Genomic DNA, 23,294 nt, shown 5'->3' with positions numbered 1-23,294 from the left:
CAAGAACAGCTTCCTCACTGGTCACAATCTACTAGAGCATACACACTAGATGAAGGATATATCATGTATCCCTCTGTCTATATTTTTTCATTGGATTAATCTGTGGTACTTTAAGGAACTGCAAGAGATGTTTAGTGTACGGCAAAGTTTGACTTTTGTGGCCTAGAAGCCTGTTCTGTTTTTAATGTGTTTTGAAGTACGCTGCTGGATTAAATATATATTTTGTTTAATTGCTTTTTATAGTGTTACCGTTAACTTCCTAGATATCCATTTCAGTTTTGGGTTGGTTTTTCCCTTTTGAGCTGTTGTTTCTCAATATCCGCTCTCACAACAACATACTTCTCAAGGCAAATTTATTTTCCGACACTGAATTAAATGTATTCTAGCATTCAGGTTGGACCATGTCTTTAGACATATGCTTCCATCAGCAGCAATAAATCTGAATAAGAATTTATCTATGTTCAAAAAAAGATGATTTGCTAAAAATAAATCATATACAGTGGAACCTCGGTTTTTGTCCGTGATTTGTTCGAAATCACGTAACGAAAACCGAAATTGGCGTAGTCCAAGGTACGCCATTTGCGCATGTGCAACGCAAACGGCGCACTGGATTTACGCAAAAGTTGCCTCTGAATCCAAGGCGACCGACGATCACCGAGGCAACAAAACACCCGGGGGCAACTGGCGAACACCGAAAATGGTGATCTCCGAGGGCAACGTTAACTGAGGTTCCACTGTACCTTTTTTGTTCATACTGCAACAGCAATTTTGACATAAAGAAATAAAAGCAGAAGTCCAGGTTGGTTAGACAAGTCTAATACTAGTCAATGAATGAGAAAGCATTTCAAATAACAAGCTGTTAACAATGGACAGTTTTGAGATTCATGTAGTAAAATCCATTGTTTTGTGTAATAAAACCAACATTTTTCTTTTCCAAAGTGTTTCTAAATCTCCTTGGAACAATTTAATGCTAGTTTACTTAGTCTACAAGTGTGTTGTGCCTGGCCCAGGGTTACTCACCATGCTAGAATGCAGATTCAACCCTGGTTCTTCCAGATCCCTAGTCTAAAACTCTAACCACTACACTATATAGTCTCCTTCTACAAGTGCTAGAGGACTGCACTCAAAGGTTGGACATATTATTTTGTATCAAATCACTTTCTACCATGCCTGAACTTTTTCTTTACCTACTTGTCTTTTCCAGTTTTCCTTATTTTATACTCCCCTCTTTTGACCTTTTTTCACCTCTTTTTTCTGGACCACTCCTAACTGTCCAACCATAAGCCAACCTGCTTCTCCAACTCCTGACTCTTCCTTTGAATCCAATCTTTCCTCCGCCCCACATGCTTTCTTCTTGTCGTGCCCCACCTCTGTCACATTAGGTCAGTGGGTCTTAACCTTCCTAATGCCGCGACCCTTTAATACAGTTCCTCATGTTGTGGTGACACCCAACCCTAACATTTATCCATTTTACAGATGGAGAACATTGATGCAGAGAGTCTCAGGTGAACCATGTGAAAGGGTCGTTCGACCCCCAAAGGGGTCCCAACCCACAGGTTGAGAACCACTGCATTAGGTTAACTCAGTAGTTCACTGCTAAGGGTTTTGCCTGTACCACAAATTCACTTGATGCATTACAATACAGATTCCTTGAAGCACCAAAGATGGAACTAATAATATTGCCTATGTTCACACTTACACGCTCCCAAAAAACAAAGTATCTGTTTAAAGATGAGGCATACAGGATTTGCGCCCTTACAGTTTATAACTAACCTTCATATTCTGCTTTCTTGGATGCTTCCAAGTTTCGCCACTCTGTTCCAACAAGACGACTGAGCTCTCCAAAAGAATAGTCTGGGTGTTGAGCTTTGATAACTGCTCTCATTTCGCTGCTAAATAGGATGTAACCGCTCATGTTGATCTTCCTTTTTGATCCCTCCTTCTTTACACTACCCTTGGCAGACTTGGGAGTGGACTATGGGAAAACAGAGTTATGGTCACAAACACATAACAGAAAACTCTCAAGACTGAGCTAATAGTCAATGACTAAAGAATCCCTCCCGCAATTACTTAGGTTTTCCTCTTCATAGGTATGAATTTAAGCTGAAAAATATATAGTTCTTGCATATTTTCAGTGAAAATATAATGAACAGCAGAGCTGGGGGGGGGAGCTGCTTGGCCCCCATGCCCCTAGGAATTTGTCACGGGCCTTTAAGATTTACAAAAAGGCACATTGTAGGGATAGAATGCTCTGATTTAGATAGCCAAGGCCAGCCCAATCTCATCAGATTGTGGAAGCTAAGCAGGGTCGGCCCTTGTTAATATCTGGATGGGGCACTGCCAAGGAAATCCAGCCACGGAAGCAGGCAATGGCAAAACCCTACGGGTCACATGTTGGTTGCAACCTGACAACACTTTCCACTTCCACCAAGGCTAGACTATGCTATATCCTGAAAATGGATATGGACACTTGGGAACTGAACCCACTTGCAGAGAGATGTGGAATATTTCAATTAACAATTTTTTCATAACATTTTAATTTAAAATGTTTTAAATAACAAATTTTCAAATATTTTTCACTCCAGTACTCATGCTTAGGACTTTGTAGGTAAAGCAAATAACCCAGCAAAGTCACATATAAAGCCAATAACTTCATTCATTGTGTGATGAAAATAAGCCTCCCTACCCTTTCCCTCCAGTCTGCTGCTGCCATTTGAAGGACCAGAAGATCAGGACTGTCTCCACTGCCCCCATGTCACTACAGGCCCAGCCATGTTTACTTCTGGCTGGGCCATCAGGATTGTCCTGCTGACACTTGGGCACCAGGGGATGACCCAGCTGGCCATTACATCTGTAGTTGTGACAAGGACTCTAAAAACCAAGCTGATGCTAACATCAGATGAAGTGGATCCTGGTTCACAAAAGGTTATGCCACAACAATTTTTCAATTCTATGAGACCTTTTTTAGTCTTGGCTGCAGATGATTAATATAGCAAATCCTCTGGAATTTATATAAACTGTTGGCTAGATCTAAAGGTACATCAATGGAGTTCACAGTACTGATTTTTATGTGCATCCCCTGCTCCGAGCAGCCTCTTACACCCACTTAAGAGTAAGATGACAGGCAGCATGGAATCCTCCAATGAGAAGGGAGGTCTCCTACCTTCTGCAATTGGTCTACCGCCATGGTAACCGAATTATGTGCCCAAAAATGGGGCAACAGAAATAATGTCATTTGAAACACAGAAAGATAATGAAAAAATAATTTATTCACCTTGCTACCCCAACAAAACTTTGGATGCAACTATATCTTGACCAAGTAATCTTGAAAAGTCAGACTATGGCCCTACTGCAGCTCAAAGAACACAGAGGAGGAGAATAAAAAGAAAAATTTGTTCTAGAGAATTTCTAAACTACCTGTGGTGGTGTATATGGCATTATGTCTAGTTCATTCGACAATGGAGTCTGAAGCTGAGGAATAGTTGGAGCTTCTGCAACTTCATTTTCCTCTTCTCCAATCTCTTCCATTTCTTCATCACCTCTTTCCAGTTCAGCAAATTTTGCTTCTAGCTGCTGAATTTTCTTTTCAAGCAGTGGAGATGGCTCCTTCTGAGGAACTATGGGCTTCCTGAAATAGAATACTGTAGGAATAAAACTCTCCCCCAACAGTGTATTCTTCCTAAATTCTACTTAGTAATAAATGGTTCCCTCAAGACAGATTTGGAATATATTAGAAATCAGCTGATTAACTATTATATTGAATCAGTGCCACATCACTTAGTGGAATCCTGTTAGTGCAGGCAGGAGTACAGGCAATCTGGACCAATTCCACTCCTTGTTGTAGCCTAGTCCTACTTGCATTCTCTTTCAGGGCACCTCCCTCCCTCGTGCACCATAAAAATGCTGGCAGGATCCAACCTATTACAGGTATTTAAAAATCTCCTATATTTTAGTTACAGTGAAGAAGACAATGGTTCTGACAGTTCTGAACTGTCCACTAATGCTAAAATGGGGCTGCATCACACAACTCTGTTTAATTAAATACAGAGCCTTTTCCAGCACAAGGAGCTTTCCACAGATAGAAGAAACTCTTCCTCCAACAGAAGGCTCAATACAGTGTGAGAAGGCTCTGTACTTAGCTGGGAAGAGAGTATGATCTGTTTCTAGGCAGAACATTTCTTAACAAAAAGCATGCATTTCACATCAGTCCTTCCTTACAGGCATGTCTATTTTTTCCAATCATTTCCCCCTCAGTGGTTCCCTTCCTTTGTGAAATTGTCTGAATAAGATAAGGACTTTAAAAAAGTATTATTTTGTGTCGAATTTTTAAAGCATTTTCTAGAGATTACATTTTTGAATATAAGTAGCTACAGTCAATTTGAAGAATATCTGCATAAAATGATGTAAAAGAAGAGATCAAAGGGGGCGGGAGAATGTAAAGCATACTTTGTATGAAATTTCTGGCACTTTCAAGAAAAGGTCTTCTAGAAGCAGAACTGGGGAAATGCCTCTGCACAGTTCCTTGAAACTCGCTACCTTGAAAGCACAGATTGTAGGACTAACTTAGATCACTGCATGGCCACTAATTATATCCAAAAAGTCATCCTAACTGCTGTCCTAAGCACAGAGCCAGTCTGGTATCCTGGTTATGAAACCCCACTGTGCCATATGGAGCTTGCTGGTTGTCTCAGGACCAGGCATACACTCTCAGCCTCACCCATTGTTAAATGGAGAAGAGGAGAATAAGGCAAAAGCCACTTTGAGTCCTCACGGGAGAGAGGGGTGAGGTATCAATCAAGTAAATAAATAACATAAGAACATAAGAACAAGCCAGCTGGATCAGACCAGAGTCCATCTAGTCCAGCACTCTGCTACTCACAGTGGCCCACCAGGTGCCTTTGGGAGCTCACATGCAGGATGTGAAAGCAATGGCCTTCTGCTGCTGCTGCTGCTGCTCCCAAGCACCTGGTCTGCTAAGGAATTTGCAATCTGAGACCAAGGAGGATCAAGATTGGTAGCCATAGATCGACTTCTCCTCCATAAATCTGTCCAAGCCCTTTTTAAAGCTATCCAGGTTAGTGGCCATCACCACCAACAAATGACACTGTTTCTTCCGCAAGTTCAGGACTCTTTCAGCCTACAGTTCCTTTTATTAAGTGCATGTTCACAATGGAGATCAACAATTTACTAGATGTTTTAGTCACTATTTCAAATTATACAAAAGTGACATGTTCTGAGGGTGTTTTAAAGCATGTTATCAGATCAAAGCCAAATCCCCATATCTGTGATGGTTGAAGTATTTTTAAAAACCTGTTTTACCTGAAGTAGTAAATTTCATCATCTACTACTTTTGCTGAGAGAGAAAATCTTTTCAGTCCCTTAAATTTCTTCATCTGTTTGTCACTTTCATTATAGCGGCTTTCACAGAGAAGAACATCATTTTCATTAATCTCAGTTGGCCTGCAGGATAGGAAGTCTTTGAAAGACAACACAGCACACTTTCCTACAAAGAGATGGAAAAAACAGTGCGTCCCTCAGTAACGGCTCTATCATAACATGTTCCAAACAGCCTGTATTCTACCCATTCTAAACAGCCTGCACATTGCGTTTCACCAGGTATATCCATCAGATTCAGTGGAAAGTGGATGAGTGTCATGATGTAGATGCTCCTTTCATGAGCAATTTTGGCAACAGCACTGTTCCTGTGGAGCAAACTCCCGAAGCACTTTGGCATGATCCAAGATGCACTGCAAAGCAGCACTGTTTAGGAAAACCTCTGATGGATGCTTAAGTGTTTGCCTTATAATTATTTTAAAAGTAATGAAAACTACAGTCTGCTGGTTTCTGTTATATTACTTTTTTTTCATTATTTTTGTCCGGTGCCTTTTTTGGCACATGCTGTCTTATAAGTCTCTTCAAGCATTCTTGAATGGGGGAAAGGTAGATACCCACTTTAATAAAGAAATTCCTCATTTGCTGCACACAGGAATTCCACTGCTGGATCATAATAAAAATAGGCCTTTCTCTGAGGGTAATGTTTTATTATATTTCAAATATATTTAGAAATTCATTTTAAATAGTTCAAAACCATTAAAAAGTAAGCATGCTTATTCAAGACTAATTTGTTCATTAAAATTTACCTTGCCTGACAAGAGTAGCTATTAAGGATGGTCCAAGGTAAATTTTGTATCAGAGTAGCATTCAAGTTAATTTAACTGTTATATCCTCTGTGATACAAAATACTACATGATAAATAACTCTGGATGAGGAAATCTATAGTCATTCAAACTACTTTCTGATCAGAAGAATGAAAGTTATGCTTAAAAAAACTTTTAAGATTTTCCACATTTTCCAACAGATCATAACAAACTGAACTTTGCAGCAGACACTCCATTTTTACAATCACAAACACAAGATCAAACATCTCCTTCCCAAAACACAGCATAAGAATTTAATAGACTGGATATTTTAACTGTACATTTTAAAGCACTTATGTCAGCTAAAGTCTTCAATTACCCAAAATGCAAGTCATGGGACAACTCTCTTCTAGATTACTCAAAAAAACTTCCTTCTTATAAAACATTTTAGTTGGCTCATGTTCAGTTTCTTCCGGATGTATAAAGATTGGCCCAAAGAAATATGCAGCTCCATCTCTCACCCACATTTTTTCTATTCTGAAAAAACACAGACAAGTAATTCTTTTAAAGTATCATGACAAGCTCTTACAACAAATTTTAATAGATGAATGGTTCTATGATAGTTGAATCCATTTTTTTTGCTTTTGAACATGTATCCTGAACCAAAGTTAAGTTTTACAATTTTCCTGCAAGCAATTAAATAAAAGACATGCATACCGGCCAACTCTCGGTCGAACTAAGCCATGTGATTTTATGAATACACAATCCCCAACTTTCAGCCACATATCATTGTAACAAAGTTGTTCATAATAATGACAGCCAGGTTCTCCATTAGGCATTTCTACTGGAACATCTTCTTTATCCTACACAGAAATATAAATTTAAGAGGTGGGAAAAGCTAAGCAATCAACAGAGAAAAAAATATGGTACTTGAGTCCATAATCCAAAGACATGCAAAAGCTCTGAGAGTTGGGATTGCCATTATATGAGAATTCCACTGTGTATAAAACATTCCTCATCTGTTAAGTTTAGAAATCGATTTGCAACCCTCAACTATGCAACAACATATTCATATACAAAGAGGTATCAATCTCAAGTATCCCTATCTAAACTACAGCTATCTCTTTTTGAAACACAGAGCAGCATCCACAGTCAATTTTCTAAATTTAATGAAAGGTTGTGGGTCAGTGGTAGAATATTACGTGATTCTACATTCTAAATATCTGCTTTGCACGTGGAAGGTCCTAAGTCCAACCCTCAGTATCTCCAGTCAAACAGATCAAGGGCCAGCTGAAATTAAAGGACTCTGCTTAAGACCATGGAAAGTTGCTGCCCATAGTCATTGATATACTAACCTTCTCACTGATAAGGAAGTTTAATAGGTAATCTGATTAAGCCACCTATCTAAAGATAAGACCAAAAGTCAAAGCATTTTCATCCCACAGTTTCATTTTAACAGACAGCCCCCCTTTAACCTTTTTACCTTTTCAAGGCTAAGGACATGGTCTCCCACTTTGTTTTCCTCTAACGTTTCAGTATGTTTTTCTTCATCAACTTTGTCTGTGTTAGCAAAGACGGATGCAACCCGAACCACAGGCAAGGGCACATCTCGAGGGACAAACCGTACAGAACTTATTGGCATAGTCCATAATTTTATTTTCTTAAAAGATTTCGTCTTTGCAGAATAACGTGATTCACAAACGTAGACATCTTCATCCCTGAAAGTTTCTGGACACAGCTTAAAATACTCCTGTTTAATGGAAAGCAAGTATTAATTGGATGACAAATTAAGGAACATACCATTAATAAACCAACATTTTTTCCCTGATATTTGGGGAAACAGTATCTAATCGCGATGATTACAGTCCTCTAGTTATGTTTAGGATTTCATAGACTCATAGAGCTGGAAAGGGCCCATACAAGCCATCTACTCCAACTTCCTGCTCAGTTCAGGATCAGCCCAAACAATCCCTGACAAGCGTTCATCCAGTGCCTTACAGCCAAAACTGACACAAGAGCAGGGAGAAGGCTGCTCACAGAATCATATCATAATAGTTATTATATGAAGGTCACAAAACCCAGGTTCCAAAGGGAAAGAAATAACTGGGGACTTTTCAACCCTCCCCCCACCCTGCAAATCTTGAGGTCCAATGCATGGAATGACTAATATTAAAGGAAGCAAAAATGTATCAATAGCTAGTGACTTTTATGACTACATCACTGCATAATTATAATTAAGAAAAGTGTAACAAAATATAAAGAAAAAATAAATATTAACTTTACTACAATAAATATTACTAGCATGATTTTTTTCATCCAGGCATACCAGGAAAATGTACAATACATGCAGTTCTCAATGTAACCGTCCTTCTTCTTCCTCTTCCTCTTCCTCTTCCTCTTCTTCTTCTTCTTCTTCTTATTATTATTATTATTATTATTATTTTGGATTTAATATACCGCCCTATCCCCGAAGGGCTCAGGGCGGTGAACAATATAAAATATCATATATAAAACTTCATCTTACCTTAACAAACATGACCACACATTTGCCTAGAATTTTATTCACGGGAATTTTGTTGTAGTAGTCACTCTTGAAAACTTCCTTCTCCAAAAACTTCCGGGTAGCGAGATGGAATGTTTCATTTGGTCGGTAAAACCAACAGCCATATAACCATTTTTCTCCTTAAAAAAGAAAAACAATTATAATGAAGATAAAAGTAATTTTAGGATCTTCCCGTGTTGTACATGAAGTTACATTGGGTGGTGCCTAAAGGTTTGTACAGCAGGAAAGTACAAAATGTCAGAGGAATATTTGTAGCGGTATGTCTGAAAAGCCCAAATCCACAAGGAGGAGGAGGAGGAAGAAGAAGAGTTTGGATTTATATCCCACCTTTCTGTCCTGTAAGGAGACTCAAGGGGACTTACAAGCTCCTTTCCCTTCCTATTCCCACAACAGACACGTTGTGAAGTAGGTGGGACTGAGAGAGTTCTGAAGAATTGTGACTAGCCCAAGGTCACCCAGTAGGAATGTAGGAGAGCAGAAACACATCTGGTTCACCTCATAAGCTTCTGCCACTCAGGTGGAGGAGTGGGGAATCAAACCTGGTTCTCCAGATTAGAATCCACCTGCTCTAACCACTACACCACCCTGGCTCTCTACCACACTGAAAGGATGGCTGTTTAAGCTGCAATTTTACACAACTGGGATATGTAGCTTCCCAGAGAAATTATGTTCACATTAACGTAAACAATTGACACAATAAAACAACTAAGATGGGATGGAGTGGGGTGGGTTGGGTTGGGTTGGGCAAGCAAACATAATTAATATTTGTGGTATTTCAAGGAAAAGATGTCCAAGAATCATAAGAGCAACCATAGTGTTAGAGGGAGGGAGAATAGCATTATACCACATGAAACTGCAGTTCTGTGAAAGCACTATAGCCAGTATTTAACAAACAGGAAACAGTGGCATTTTTGGTGTTCTTGTCAGCCATAAATATATTAGAACTTCTCAGTATTTTTGCTTTATTGTGTCCTAAAATAATTCTTTGATTATATTTTCATGCATTCTTATTAGTAGACAGCACATTTAGACATTCTTGCTAAAAGAATCTCAACTGAATAGTTCCAGAAAGCCATCAAACTATCAGAGAATCTTTGTGGTAGAGTTTGTATAATCACAGACAGCTCTCTCTTGCACTATCAATAACTGGGATCAGTAGGGCAGACAGCTATAAAAGGTCAATTATTCAGCTATTGGGTTGGGATCCAAAGAGCTCTTATGTGAACAACAGTGCTTTCTACAAGCAGGGGGAAGGAGTCCCACATCTATGATTCCTCACCCCAAACGCAGCTCTCACAGCACACCCCCAAGCCATACTCCAAAGTCCACAACAAGAATCTGTTCGCCTTGGGGATAAGCGATTGCAGCAGGAAAAAGGAAGCTGGGCTGCACTGCCCAAGCAGAATGCGGGCAGAACTTCCCTGAATCCACTTCATTTGGGCACTTTTCTGCAACCAAATAACACCCTTTGTTTGGTAGAAATTGTTCTTAAAAGAGTAGTTTCCTTACCAGCTGAATCTTCCCACAACCGTTCAATACAGACTATATGAGGTTGCAAATTGGCTTCCGCAGGTTCCACATATACATAATCTCCAACATGATACATGCTGTTCTTAAAGCTGCAGTCTTGGCTGTAGGTCCTGTGTAAACTAGACAGTGTGGATCCTCCTGAAGAATCTTCACTCTTTTCAGCTTCTTATTGCAACATAAAAGGAAACATTTGAAATGACTGAAGGTTAGTTTAAAGACCCCAGATTCCATATGCCTCGTTATTGAACACATTAAGGACTTTTCTCACAAAGAACAGATTTTCCTTTTGACCATTCCTAGCTCTAGTTAAATAAAGAGATATCCCCAACCCATGGTTCGTTGTACAAGGCAGCAGGAAGGCATAGCTTATAGGGAGTTGGTAGTGGGCACTGAAGTGGCTGAATGTCAGCCTCCAAAGAAAAATAAAAGAAAAATCAGGGTGAAATTGGTCGCGTATTTAAAATGGCACAGAGAAATGCAGACAGAACCTCAAGATATGCACTCACTGTAAACAAAGTTATCCACCAACACTAGCAAATTTGCTGTGGCCAAGAACTGCTATTAACCAGTAACGTGGGCTAGCTGTTCGAGTACTCAAGTCGCAATGCAGGGGTGAGGTTCAGTAATGGTTATGAAGTACCTATTGGTAAACTGAAAATTGCATAAGTAATGGATGATGTCTTATGGCTCCACCACGTGTTTGAATCAGACTTTAGACTTTCAGATTCAAAATCAGTATTAAAGACACTGGATTGTTAGTATGCATTTGTTGTTCACGAGTTATGCTGGTCTATGACCATAATAAAGACTGACTGCCTGTCCAATTCTGATCAAATCTTCAAAAAACTAACATTCCCGCAAACAACTGGTTGACTACATTAGTCTCTCCTCCTGCACAAGGTTAATCTATTCCTTTGTATTTCATCCTTTATGCAAATGCAATCACTCATATATTTGTTTTAGTATGGGAAAGTCTGTTACGATAATCATGTGTGAACTCATGATTTCATATTTTGATCAATAATGCAAAGAGGGTACCTGAGCATAGAGGCATCCTATTAAAGAATGAAAGATGACCTTTCATAATTGGTATGAATGACAATGCCTCAGTTAATTACTATACTGTATCCAATCACCACCATTGGTAAAGTTTAATGAACTACTCCTATTTTCCCTAGCAATGGTTGGATCCTACAAACTGACAATGGCTTCTCCCCATCCCTACCTAGCTGCTCTAGAAGGCCAAGGAAGTCTTGAAAACAAAGTGGGATATGGGGAAAATCAGCAAAAATTGCCTCCCTCCTTTTTCAAGCTCTTATTCCAGTCATGAGAGCTTGTTTAAAAGAGTTCTGGAGGGCAGCTGTGTCTGTCTACAGTACAGCAGTGAGACCTGAGTCCAGTAGCCCCTCAGATACTGACAGGAGTTTTAGACTGTCAGCTTTTGAGAGTCAAATCTCCTTTTGTCAGACACAATAGGCCATGTCTGACGAAGTACTGTGTCTGACAAAGGGACCCTTGACTCTCGAAAGCTTATGTCCTAAAACTCTTCTTGGGTCTCTGAGGAGCTACTAGATCCAAATCTAACTGATCTTGTACAAGAGGGGACCGATTTCTGATGCTTCCCCTACATACTGAATTCCATACTGCTGCCAAGGGCCCCTTAACCTTTTGGAGCAGTGGTGTGGATTGAGGTTATAGGGGAAGATATATATTCTATAGCTGCTTTCTGTTCGTACAGGAGCAGGGTCCAGTTTATTTCAAGAGTAGAGCCCAGTTAATTTCAAATAAGGGTTCTAGTAGGTACTGTGGTTTGTTATTGCTGCTCCCACACTTAAAATCCATTAGTATTTTGATTTTTAAAATTCTGGCTTGCTGCCAGAGATTGTGCCAAAAAAGTCTTTTGAACACACCTTTCTGGATCATGCAACTATCCAAATCATTTGGTCACAAAAAACAGTAGCCATCTTCTTAAGTAATACTAGTAACACCAAAGGTCAACATATCTTCTTATTTCAGTAACTATTCAGAGGCATAATGCATAATGATAATGTATAGCTAAATTAATCGCCTTGTTACCTCTCTTCTCCTCTTCCCTTTTCAGTTTGTCTTCCTCCATTTCTTTTGGGAGTTTTTCCTTCTTCTCTTTTTCCACATCATTATGAAGATGTTTAGTGGTGTAGCTGAGGGCTGGTGATAACAGGATCTCCCCATTCTTGCAGAGTTCATCACGGATTTTGATAAAGAACATCTGTAGTTCTACTGCATCCTCGTAAATCTCAGAATCAGTCCTTAAAGGAAACCAATTCACCAATGAAAGGATGTCAACAGCAGGCTAAGAATGAGTTTACCCACTTGCTCTGAAAATGTCACCGTAATTAGTTTTATCATGAATTACTGTAATCAAAGGAGGGGTCAGGACTGACATTACTTACAGTGATCTAAAAATAGAAAATGAACTCTTCGTTTGAGTCACAAGTTACTTTCCAAGTATCAAATAAGCCACTCTAACCTTACCTTTTAACAACCCAATTCTGCCTGTGTGCACTGAGTTATCTATAACAGTGGTTCCCAAACTGGGCACGTGTATTTCCTGGGGTATGCACCAGAGAATTTTGGGGTATGCAAAAAAAAAATTACATAATGTGCTTACTAATATGGGGGCACAATTTTAGGGAAATGAGTTGCCAAGGGGTATGTGAGTGAAAAAAAAAGGCTTATTTGCTAGTACAGCAAGTCTTAGGCCTGGTTCAGCACTTACAGGGCTGGCACATCAACCTGAATGCTAGAGTGGGTACATCACCTCGTCAATACGATCACAGCCCATGTGATATTAGCACTCAGTGAAGATGACTAATTGCACTTTCTTCTCCAGATGCTTTGTAGAATTCATGTTGAGTGATGAACAGCAACCAGCCAATAAAAGCAAAGTCACGACACATATAGGTTTTGTGTGAAAAGAGCAGTAGAAGTATTCACCTAACTAACTGAATATTTTTCCTCAGGAAATCCAGAACCATTATATATGTAGCCAGTTGCTTCTTAAGACAAGATGTTTTTCTATGCTCTCCTTCAGACAGGCAAAGATGTGAAAAAATTGTGTCACCCTGTCAGTGTTGGAACTTCTTCATGACAGAATTATGAAAACTGTTGCCTAGGTGGGTTTTTTTTAGTCAATAAGGAAGTGTGGTTTTTCATATCCCGAGCTAGGAGGAAAATGGCTGAGACCCCTGCTCCTGGTTATCTTAACAAATGAGTGGAGGAGGGCAGAGATGTGCTTTCCAGCAACGACACTGGATTTAAATTACTACATCTGACAGGTAAGAAGAGGTTCAGGCCTTCAAGTGATTCCTAGGCTCAGATAGGGTCTGTGCTTTATTTCTGCCTCCTTAACTGTGATTACTTAACATGTTATCGACTACTAACAGGAAGCCACTGATCCCATTTGTAAACTGGAACTGTCATACGGAACTTTAATTTCCTTATTTTCCTGTAAAAACTGAAGAACTGTTTTCCCTATAAACTTGAGCAGCAGAAGATTAAAAGACCATAGGCAAGCAGGGTTTTTGTGCATTTTAAAGAAAAAAGTAAAAAAAAATTCAAGTGAATTCTTCAATCATTTGTGTTTGAAGCATCTGAAAAGGTACAGCGGCATTATAATAAATTCCCCACTTTCCCCTCGTGCCACAATCCTGAATCAAACCAGATCCTTACTGCGGCTGCTATTTACCAAGAAGGAAAATGCTGAACATTGTTTCATTGCTCATCCGTATCTTGTTCAGCTAAGCCCTAAAACATATTGCTCTTCAATATGAAATACTGCTAATAATAATACTTCAGATGGTTTAAAAATAAATACGCTTAAGATCCAGGATTAAATACAGACCCCAAGTGCTGCCTCTGGTCCCTCGAATATTAGAAGAAAAGCAACGGGTAAAAACTCTAGTAGAGATTGGAGGCAGATACTCTGTGAGGTCTGCACTGTGGCACATTGCTAAGAATTCCAAATGAAGCTTTTCAGAACATTGTTTCTTTTTGAAATGTTTTGTTTCTTAAAGCTGGTGGCCCTGAACTGAATTTTTCAATCCCAAATCACAGCACTATGAAGCAACATCACCTCTGCTTTTGCAAGGCAAATGACGAAGACAGAGGTGGATAAAGGAAAGGTGTTACTTACCGATTCATCCTCCTTGCTCGCTCCAGCACTTCAAACATATGTTCTTGGAAGAGGTCCAATCTTCTGTACCGGTTATTTTCAACATTTTTCCGTATTATATCAAAAGTCAGGGGTGCTTTACTAGGGAAACTAGGATCAACAGCAGGAATTTCAGCTAGGGAGTCACTATAGCACCTGCCCTCATCATCTTGATGACTCATGACAGAGACGAAAAGATTATGTATAAGTTCCTGGATCAATAATGTCACATTGGGGACATGGGAATCTTCATCGCCTTCTATGTCCCTTCTGGTCTCAAGCAAAACTTTATGCAGAACCAGGGCATCTTTGTAAATCAAGGATTCTGGTTCATTGTAAGTGCAGGCGTTATTGAACATCATTACAAAATCTTCAACCATGGCATCAATGTCCTGGTACTTATTGGCCATCATATGACTTCTGATCTTCTCCATATCAACTGGCTTTTTAATGGTCAGGTAATAGTCAGGAAGCTCTGACCGAGACGGAAGTCTCAGAAAAATGGCACTGAGCCTTCTACCTCTCTTATCTGTATAGTTCTTCACTGCTTCATATACCTCATTAAGTTTCTGTTGCATGGGAGTCATGTATTTTGATTTTTTAGGAGATATACCAGTTTTTCTACCTAAATGAAGGAAAAAAGCAATTAATCAAGGTAGTCAGACTTTTGCAAACTATAAACCCATTGTGACTTCATTTATTCAAGTACTAACTTGAGTACGTGATGGAACATGATGTCCAAGTAAGGTGATTCATAGAACACTCTCTGGTCATAATATGTACATGCTTTCTCAGCCTGTTGCGTTACACATTAGCTAAGAAAATGGGACAAATTCATTGTAAAAGTCAACCAAAATGTCTATTGAATTTAAAGAGAAAGATTCCTCATGTTAGAATCAAAACACACATTCCCTAAAAATGTCATATGCACAGGGGTTTAACAAAGGGAATTGTTCTTTTTACATGTACAAACTCTCTACTAAGTGTGTGTGTGTGTGTATATATAGCACATTGCCCAGTCCATAGGAAAGAAATCCTGAATGCAGAGGTCTGTAGGCAGTCTGGAGCCACCAGTTCATGGCCAAGAGTTACAATGAAGACAGCCCAAACATTAACAACCTTCATTTCTATTACTATGTTAAATCCCTTTCCAGATCTCAGAAAATAAGATTAGATGATCCAAAATAGGGCCTACAAAGTCCAACAACTTATGTCAGTACTGGTTTACAATTTTCGCAGTGCATAGCCTTTCCTATCTGGGGATTCCCCACTTATTGGCTTGATTTCTGAACACAGAGAGAGGGATTCTCTTTCCTGCTGCACCCCTCCCCCTGAAATGTTCTTCAGAACAGGGTAGGATGTGGTACAAGGGACTGAAGGGGGACATTGATGAAAGTAAAGGATTTCCACTGCAAGCCAACTGTCGTTAACTATGTTTTGCTCCACAATTCACAATATACAAAATATCAGAAACTTTTAGTTCATTGCCCTTTGAAACCTCATTTTAAGCAAAGATGATGAAAGGATACAGAAGCAAGAATAAATAATTGCACTACTAAAACAATCAACATAAGGATCTATGATGGCATTATGCAGGCACAGCTTCCTAGTTGCTATCAATGCACAGAATAACTCTGGCGAACACTAATCCATCGGTGAAACACCTGAGGATTGTTCTCTTGTTTTCCTCCCACTACCCACAGTCATTTCCAATTCCAGGAAAGATTATTCCCAGGCTATGGGAGGGTCAGGGCTGTACTGAGGAAGAGGCAGTCTCCTGCTATAGCAGAGGTATCCTGACAGAACAGGGAGGACAGAGCAATTCCCCACCCCCACCCCCGTTTAGCCTGCTCCTGATCTCTGAGAGTATTAGTCCAGGAGTCCTACAACTCTGGAAATGAACTTTTCCACAGTTATAATGATAGCTAGAGAAAGCAGAACAAGGGAAAGATCTCCATTAGTGCCTTCCACTAACAGACTACAAGATTCAACCCATACTAAGAGCTACTGCTCAGCTACTCTTTGGGTTATTAAAAAAAATCTGGGTATTTCTACAACACTTTCTGCTTAAGCCTAAGAAATCTTGTGCCCCTCATCTCCAACTCTGTTCCAATCTGGAAACTGGGAAGGAGACCAAGAGGGCTGAGGGACATTTATGTAAGAAGTCAAAACAGAAAATGTATTTTAGCTTCTCGTGCTCTATTCCCTCAGCCTGTCAATATTTTAGGCTGCTACCATTTTTCATGTTCCAGAAGACTAGTTCATTGATTTCAATATAACTTTTGGTACTGAGGAAGACTCTTTTTATCATTCATTAGAAATGCTCAATTATTCTCGCTTTTTGTTCAAGATCTTCCCTTTAAAAAAATCAACAAAGTTTATGACTATTTTGATAAATGAATTCCAAGTGTGGCTGAAATGTTGCTAACTACTCAATAACACCACCATTTATTTACCATCCTATATTTCAAATCAGCATTTATGAAGCGTTGAATTTCACAAAAGTTCCTTACTTAATTTCAGTTTTGGGGAAGCAACCTCCTCGTCTTCAATCAGAGGTCCCAACTCTTTTCTTTTTTCTTTAAGAATCTTCTCCAGGATATGGGCATCATTGTATACCTATTAATCATCAAAATGTTTAGAAAAAAAGAGTTCACTTTTCTTCTAAGCCCTCCAGTTGCAACTCTGTTGGCCTGCTCCAACACAAACAGCAGTTATGGGCTTCCCTGTTCCTACTCATGAGGATCAGTTAAAATGTCTAGGGCTGATCAGCATAGAAAAACAGTGAGAAAAGAGAGACATGATCAAAGCTTAAAAAATTATGCCTGGAGTGGAGAGAGAAAGAAGCTCTCTTTCCCATAAAACAAGAACCCAGAGTCATCCACTGAAACCAAAGGGCAGGAGATGCAGGACAGACAAAAGGAACACAGCACATACCCGCTACAGGATGTGGTGATTGCCACCAATTTTGAATGCTTTAAAAGGGGAGTAGACAAATTTACGGGAGATGGGGTTATCAATGGCTGCTAGTCATGAGCGATGTCTACTCCCTTCCAGTACCAAAAGCCTCTTTATTTCAGTTGTTGGGGAGCACAGGTAAAGGACACTTTTGTGGTCATCTTGCGTGTGGGTTTCCTAGAGGCAGCTGGTTGGCCACTGTGGGAGCAAAATGCTGGACTTAATGGGTCTTTGGTCTGACCTAGCATGGCTGTTTTATGTTCTTATTAATGGCAGGGCAACCTCTAAGCTTCCACAACAGCAGTGAGGAAGAAGAATAGATTGCCTTTGTGCAGAAAGGGGTGTCACAAGGTACACAGGAGCTCATGCATGAAACTTTGGATCAGGATTCTGAAATCTAGGAACCGTTACTCAGGTTACAGCAAAGGAACTGGCAGCCCAAAGGTAAAGTCCACTCTCCCCTTTGTACTTCTTTGAAATGGCTTTAGGAGAAAAAGAAACATGCCCTCTCAGGTGAATGTGGAAAGTATGTTCATATGACCATGTGGGAGGTGATAATATTCACTCCTGCTATGTTCCCTTCCCCTGTACTGAATCCTGTTCCAAAGGGGAAGCTTTCTGGGCATCATAAAGGGTTATATAGGGGGAAGAAGAAAAGTCTCGTAGCACACCCAGAATTCCAATTTCATGGCCTACTTGAACCTGGCCATGAGCCAGATATAATGTTCTTTTCTTTTACATCAGACTCACTTGACTTCACCTTCCTAATATTTACCATCTAGCCAATATTTTTGACATTGTACTGATGGAGGTCCCCATATCTGTATCCATAATAGTGGACTATCCAACATACAGCTGGGAAAAAAACTCTTCTCTTTACAATTCTCAGCAAAGCCAAGTGTATATGTAGATATAATATTCTCTAGGAATTATCTGCAAACTAGGTACAAATCACAGTTTTGTGATAATGCAGACTTCCCCACAAATAGATCCATTAGGAAAGAAACCAATAATATACTAATACAGGAATTCCAAAATATTCTTCCCCGCAGATGAAAAAGATGTCTGCAAACTATTAGGTATCTTAGGATATATCTGCAAGAAATAACTGTAGAGCTTCAAGACAAGGAAGAAAGTAGTTACTTGTGGCACACTGAAATTTGAAGTGAGACTAAGGGCCTAGTACTAGTAGTCTTCATCATAAAATGTTAATTCGCTAGTGCTTCTGTGCTGCTTTCTTACAACAGGGACCTGGCAAGCTATCCACAAAAGAAGTCTGCAAACCCACTAGAGTAGACAAGAAGAAGACTGCATTTTTTTAAAAATAAAATTTGCGATTTGTATCAAGGATAGGATTGTACTAAAGTTGGAACTGTTCAGGAGGATGCTTTAGTAAAAGGATGAGGGCTATAGCTTATGGCATTGCTTATCATATTCACTTCTGGATTTACTGCATTGTTTTCTAATGTCGGTCATCCAGTTTATGCAGGTATGTCACGTTTAAACTGTTCCTGTTGTGCTGTTTTATAGCTTGGTAATCCTTATACAGTTCCTACTTATACAGTTCCTACTGTTCCTTATACAGTTCCTACTGTTTTATAGCTTGGTAATCCTTATACAGTTCCTACTGCACTGTTGAATTTTGTAATCGTAAGAGGCAGACTATAAAAACGTATACAAATGTATCCAGGAGACTGTTTCCTGGGGCAGGGGTGCTTTTCCACAAGTATAGATGCATACATTGAAAATTTAAACACTTAGCATATACACCAACTGCCATAAATGAATGGCATTGGCTCCCTCTTTAGATACCCGCTATAAATTTTCTATAATGACATGCATAAGCGAAAGAAAGCAGGAGTGACAACTACAGAATTCTAGCTCAGTTGTTCCACAGTATGTACCTGTGAGCCTTCTTCATTATAATGCCTTGCATTTCGAAACATTAGTCTCATATCTTCTATCATTCCCTCTTCCCCGGAGTACTTGTCACTGCGGATGTTATGCTCTATAATCTTTAAATCCATTGGTTCCAAGATGATTTTGTAATAATCTGGATAGTCTTTTTTTGAAGGTTTCACCATAAACAGCTCACACAGCCTTCGGCCAGTGCCTGGCTCACGTGCCTCAAGAACAACATTGTATAAAATTTTCATTCGCTGCTTCTTTATGTTTTTTTTGCTGTTAGAATTGAAGAATAAAAAACAGTAGTTAAGAAAATAATAATAAGCCTGCCGGATCAGACCAGAGTCCATCTAGTCCAGCACTCTGCTACTCGCAGTGGCCCACCAGGTGCCGTGGGAACTCTCATGCAGGATGTGAAAGCAATGGCCTTCTGCTGCTGCTGCTCCCGAGCACCTGGTCTGCTAAGATTTGCAATCTTAAATGTTCAACAAAAATACTTTCCTTTATAGTAAACATGTCTTCACTATCACGCAAAGATAACTGGATGCTGCCATAAGCATCACGTAGAACAGAATATATACATTTCACAGTAATAAAAATCCTACATGGAAGTTTAACACTTTATAAGAAGGCTGAGTTGGGGAGCCTGTTTCAAGATAGCCCACTGATCTGATAAGGTGGCACCAAATTGCAGTTTCTGTGGTATGTTCTTCCTTGATTCTGAGAAAATATTATCTTACTCCATAGCTAGTGAGGTACAATTAATATTTCTTTTGATGATTATACGTCTGGTGCCTACAAACCGAAAGTACTACTGTGAAGATTAACACTTTAAAAAGACAATTCTGTTCAGACAGGTTATAATGACTACTGTAAAAAACAAACAAGCTAATAAAGGCCAGAGGTCAAAGAAATGGTAGTAAAAGTACCTTTCATGAAAAGTCTCTCTTACTTTTTATGGCAAAGGGTTCTGAAATATAAACTTTTTCAGACAAGCAGTTCTATAATCCTTTGAAAGATACACCTGCAAAACCATTTTTAATATATAACCCAGGTATCTCACTATTATATAGACAGTAGATGTGGTAATTCAAGAAGTCACATTCATTTTTCTACAGTATTATCCACAGATATGTAGGAAATAGCATTTTTTTGCTGGTTAGATTCTCCATCATCATCATCGTCATCGTTATTGTTATTATATACCTACGAGACCGCCTCTCCCCATATCGCCCCGTTAGGCCCCTCCGTTCATCGGAGGAGGACCTCCTGGTGATCCCTGGCCCTAAAGCTATCAGGCTGCCCCCCACCTGTTGGAACAGGCTTCCAAGGGAGATCAGGGCCCTGCAGGACCTGCAGAGTTTCCGCAGGGCCTGTAAGACGGACCTGTTCCGCCAGGCATTTGGCCAGCCTGGCTAAATACATCGCTGCCATTTCATCTGGCCTCTCATGGGCATAATGGTAGGGAGGGTGGAGGGTGGAACGCCATCTAACGCTGTACGGTTCCGGGTTTTATTGCTGCTAATCAGTTTTATGTTACGTTTTAAGCTGTTTTTATCATTGTTGTTCACCACCCTGAGCCCCTAGGGGGAGGGCGGTTTAGAAATCAAATAAATAAATTATTATTATTATTAGGCATGTATTAGAGTTGAACCATGGAAGCCAGAACAGAAAGTGAGCAGTCTCTGGCATACTGTCTACATTTGAAATTCTCTTTATGAAACAAGGTTTAAAGAAAGGCTTGTAATTTTATGAAGCAAGGCTTGTAATTTCAGAGAAAAAACATATGGGTTCTAATGCTGTGGGATTTTTTTCCCACAGCATTCTGACTGAAAGAGAAAAGTTGGAAAGTCTTCCTTATTACACCCAGAATTCTGCAAACTGAAAGGGCAAGAAGTGGAGGGGAATAACTAGCTTCGCGGGTGGTGCCGCCAGGAACACTTTATTATTTTTATTGGACTTTTAGGCCGCCCAGTCCCGAAAGTGCTCAGGGCAGCGTACAAATAAAACATAGCAAGTTACAATAAAACAGTCAATTTATAAATTATTTAAAAACCAATAAAATAACACAACAGTTCAGCTTCCTGGACCAGTTTTGGCTTCTTGGACCATGGTCTGTGGTTTCATGAAGAGGGATTCTGGAAAGGGATGGGTTACTCTTCACAGCTGTAGGGAAGAGCATTTTTGCTAGATGATTGACAAATCTTATCAGGAGGGCTTTAAACGGAATGAAATGGGGGAGGGAAATAATATTCAAGTGAAAAGGAGTTCACCAAGTACTAAAGAGAATAGGCTGAAGGTTACAGAGAGAACTGAGTGAATAGTTCAAAAATCCAGCAGTGAGGGGGATAAAACCTTAAATAAGCACCCACAGGACATGAACCAAAGCCTCAGATGTCTCTATACTAATGCACAAAGCATGGGTAATAAACAGGATGAACTGGAACTCTTAATGTGGCATAATAACGATATAATAGGAGTCACTAAAACCTGGTGGGATGAATCTCATGACTGGAATGTATTGAGGGGTACAACCTATTCTAGAGAAATAGATCAACTAGGAAAGGCAAAGGAGTAGCACTATATGTCAGGGATAATTACACCTGTGAGCAGTTCCATGAGTTAAATCCTGGTTACCCAGTTGAGAGCATCTGGGTAAAAATTAAGCGGGAGAAAAACCACAGTGCCTTCATTGTGGGGGTCTATTACAGATCCCCAAGCCAGATTGAACAGTTGGATGATGCCTTCCTGGAGCAAATGACCAAACTTTCACAAAGAAGATAAATAGTAGTAATGGGAGATTTCAATTATCCAGATATTTGCTGGGAGCCAAACGCTGAAAGACTACATGTTCCAACGATTTCCTCACTTTCTTTGCAGACAATTTTATGGTCCAGAAGGTGGACAAGGCAAGAAGGGGATCAGCTATTTTAGATCTGCTCCTAACCAACAATGATAACCTGATTAATGGGGTAGAAGTCTTAGGTGGGAGTGACCATGTTCTCCTGGAGTTTGTTATACAATGGAAAGGGGATGCCAAGTCTAGTCGGACACGCATCCTAGACTTTAAGAAAGCTGATTTCAGTAAACTTAAGAAACGACTGGGTGTAATTCCGTGGTTAAGAATACTAGAGGAAAAGGGAGTACAAGATGAATTGGAGTTTCTTAAGTGAGATCTTGAAGGCACAATTTTAAAAGTTCCAATGATGAGAAAAAATGGGAGGTGTCTAAAGAAACCAGGATAGATGTCTAAAGAACTCTCAAGTGAGCTCAGATATAAAAGGGACATGTACAAGAAATGGAAAAGGGGTAAAATTACTCAAGAAGAATTCAAATAAGTCAAGACATGTAGGGAGAAAGTCAGAAAAGCTAAAGCTCACAGTGAGCTCAGACTTGTGAGAGGTGTTAAAAACAATAAAAAGGGATTTTTAGTTATGTCTGTAGCAAAAGGAAGAAAAAGGATATGATAGGGTCATTGCGAGGAGAACATGGTGAAATTCTAACAGGGGACAGAGAAAAGACTCAACATCCTTTTGCCTTGTTTTTTCCCCAAAAGAATAACAGTGCTCAACTGGGGGAAAATGGATCAGAAGATACAATAGGGGAAATTCAGCACAGAATAAAGAACTAACGTAGTTAGTTCAACTAACTTTGAATGAATTCAAATCTCCAGGGCTAGATGAACTACATCCCAGGGTATAAAAAGAACTGGCAGAAGTAATCTGAGCTGTGGATAAGCTGTGGATAAATACACCACCTGCGATAATCTTTGAGAATTTCTGGAGAACAGGAGAAGTCTCAGTGGACTGGAGGAGGGCTAATGTTGTCCCCACCTTCAAAAAGGGGGTGGGGGGAGGACCCAAACAACTACCGCCCAGTCAGCCTGATATCAATACCAGGAAAGATTCTAGAGCAGATCATTAAGGAGACAGCCTGTAAGAACTTGAAAGGGAATGTGATCATTGAAAATCAACATGGGTTTCTCAAAAATATGCCAGACTAATCTTAT

The 23,294-nt window shown here is 39.7% G+C and overlaps 1 protein-coding gene across 7 annotated transcripts in view; it reads right to left on the bottom strand.

Moving 5' to 3' along the window:
• The window catches only part of PBRM1 (polybromo 1), a 67,239-nt gene that overhangs the window by 16,533 nt on the left and 27,412 nt on the right, over positions 1–23,294 (bottom strand). For 5 of the 7 annotated variants that reach the window (XM_048487947.1, XM_048487943.1, XM_048487949.1 and 2 more), the window contains 12 exons: positions 19,285–19,561; positions 16,936–17,041; positions 14,405–15,047; positions 12,307–12,518; positions 10,210–10,395; positions 8,662–8,819; positions 7,621–7,887; positions 6,855–7,000; positions 6,517–6,674; positions 5,320–5,503; positions 3,418–3,628; positions 1,774–1,975 (listed from right to left, as the gene is read on the bottom strand). In XM_048487947.1, the coding sequence (XP_048343904.1) occupies positions 1,774–1,975; positions 3,418–3,628; positions 5,320–5,503; positions 6,517–6,674; positions 6,855–7,000; positions 7,621–7,887; positions 8,662–8,819; positions 10,210–10,395; positions 12,307–12,518; positions 14,405–15,047; positions 16,936–17,041; positions 19,285–19,561 (2,750 nt within the window). The remainder of the gene's footprint in view (positions 1–1,773; positions 1,976–3,417; positions 3,629–5,319; positions 5,504–6,516; positions 6,675–6,854; positions 7,001–7,620; positions 7,888–8,661; positions 8,820–10,209; positions 10,396–12,306; positions 12,519–14,404; positions 15,048–16,935; positions 17,042–19,284; positions 19,562–23,294) is intronic. The other 2 variants (XM_048487945.1, XM_048487950.1) reach the window with 1 other exon arrangement.

The sequence above is a fragment of the Sphaerodactylus townsendi genome, linkage group LG03 (assembly GCF_021028975.2).
Source record: "Sphaerodactylus townsendi isolate TG3544 linkage group LG03, MPM_Stown_v2.3, whole genome shotgun sequence".
Taxonomy (NCBI): domain Eukaryota; kingdom Metazoa; phylum Chordata; class Lepidosauria; order Squamata; family Sphaerodactylidae; genus Sphaerodactylus; species Sphaerodactylus townsendi.
This window is presented reverse-complemented; position numbering and strand designations above follow the sequence as displayed.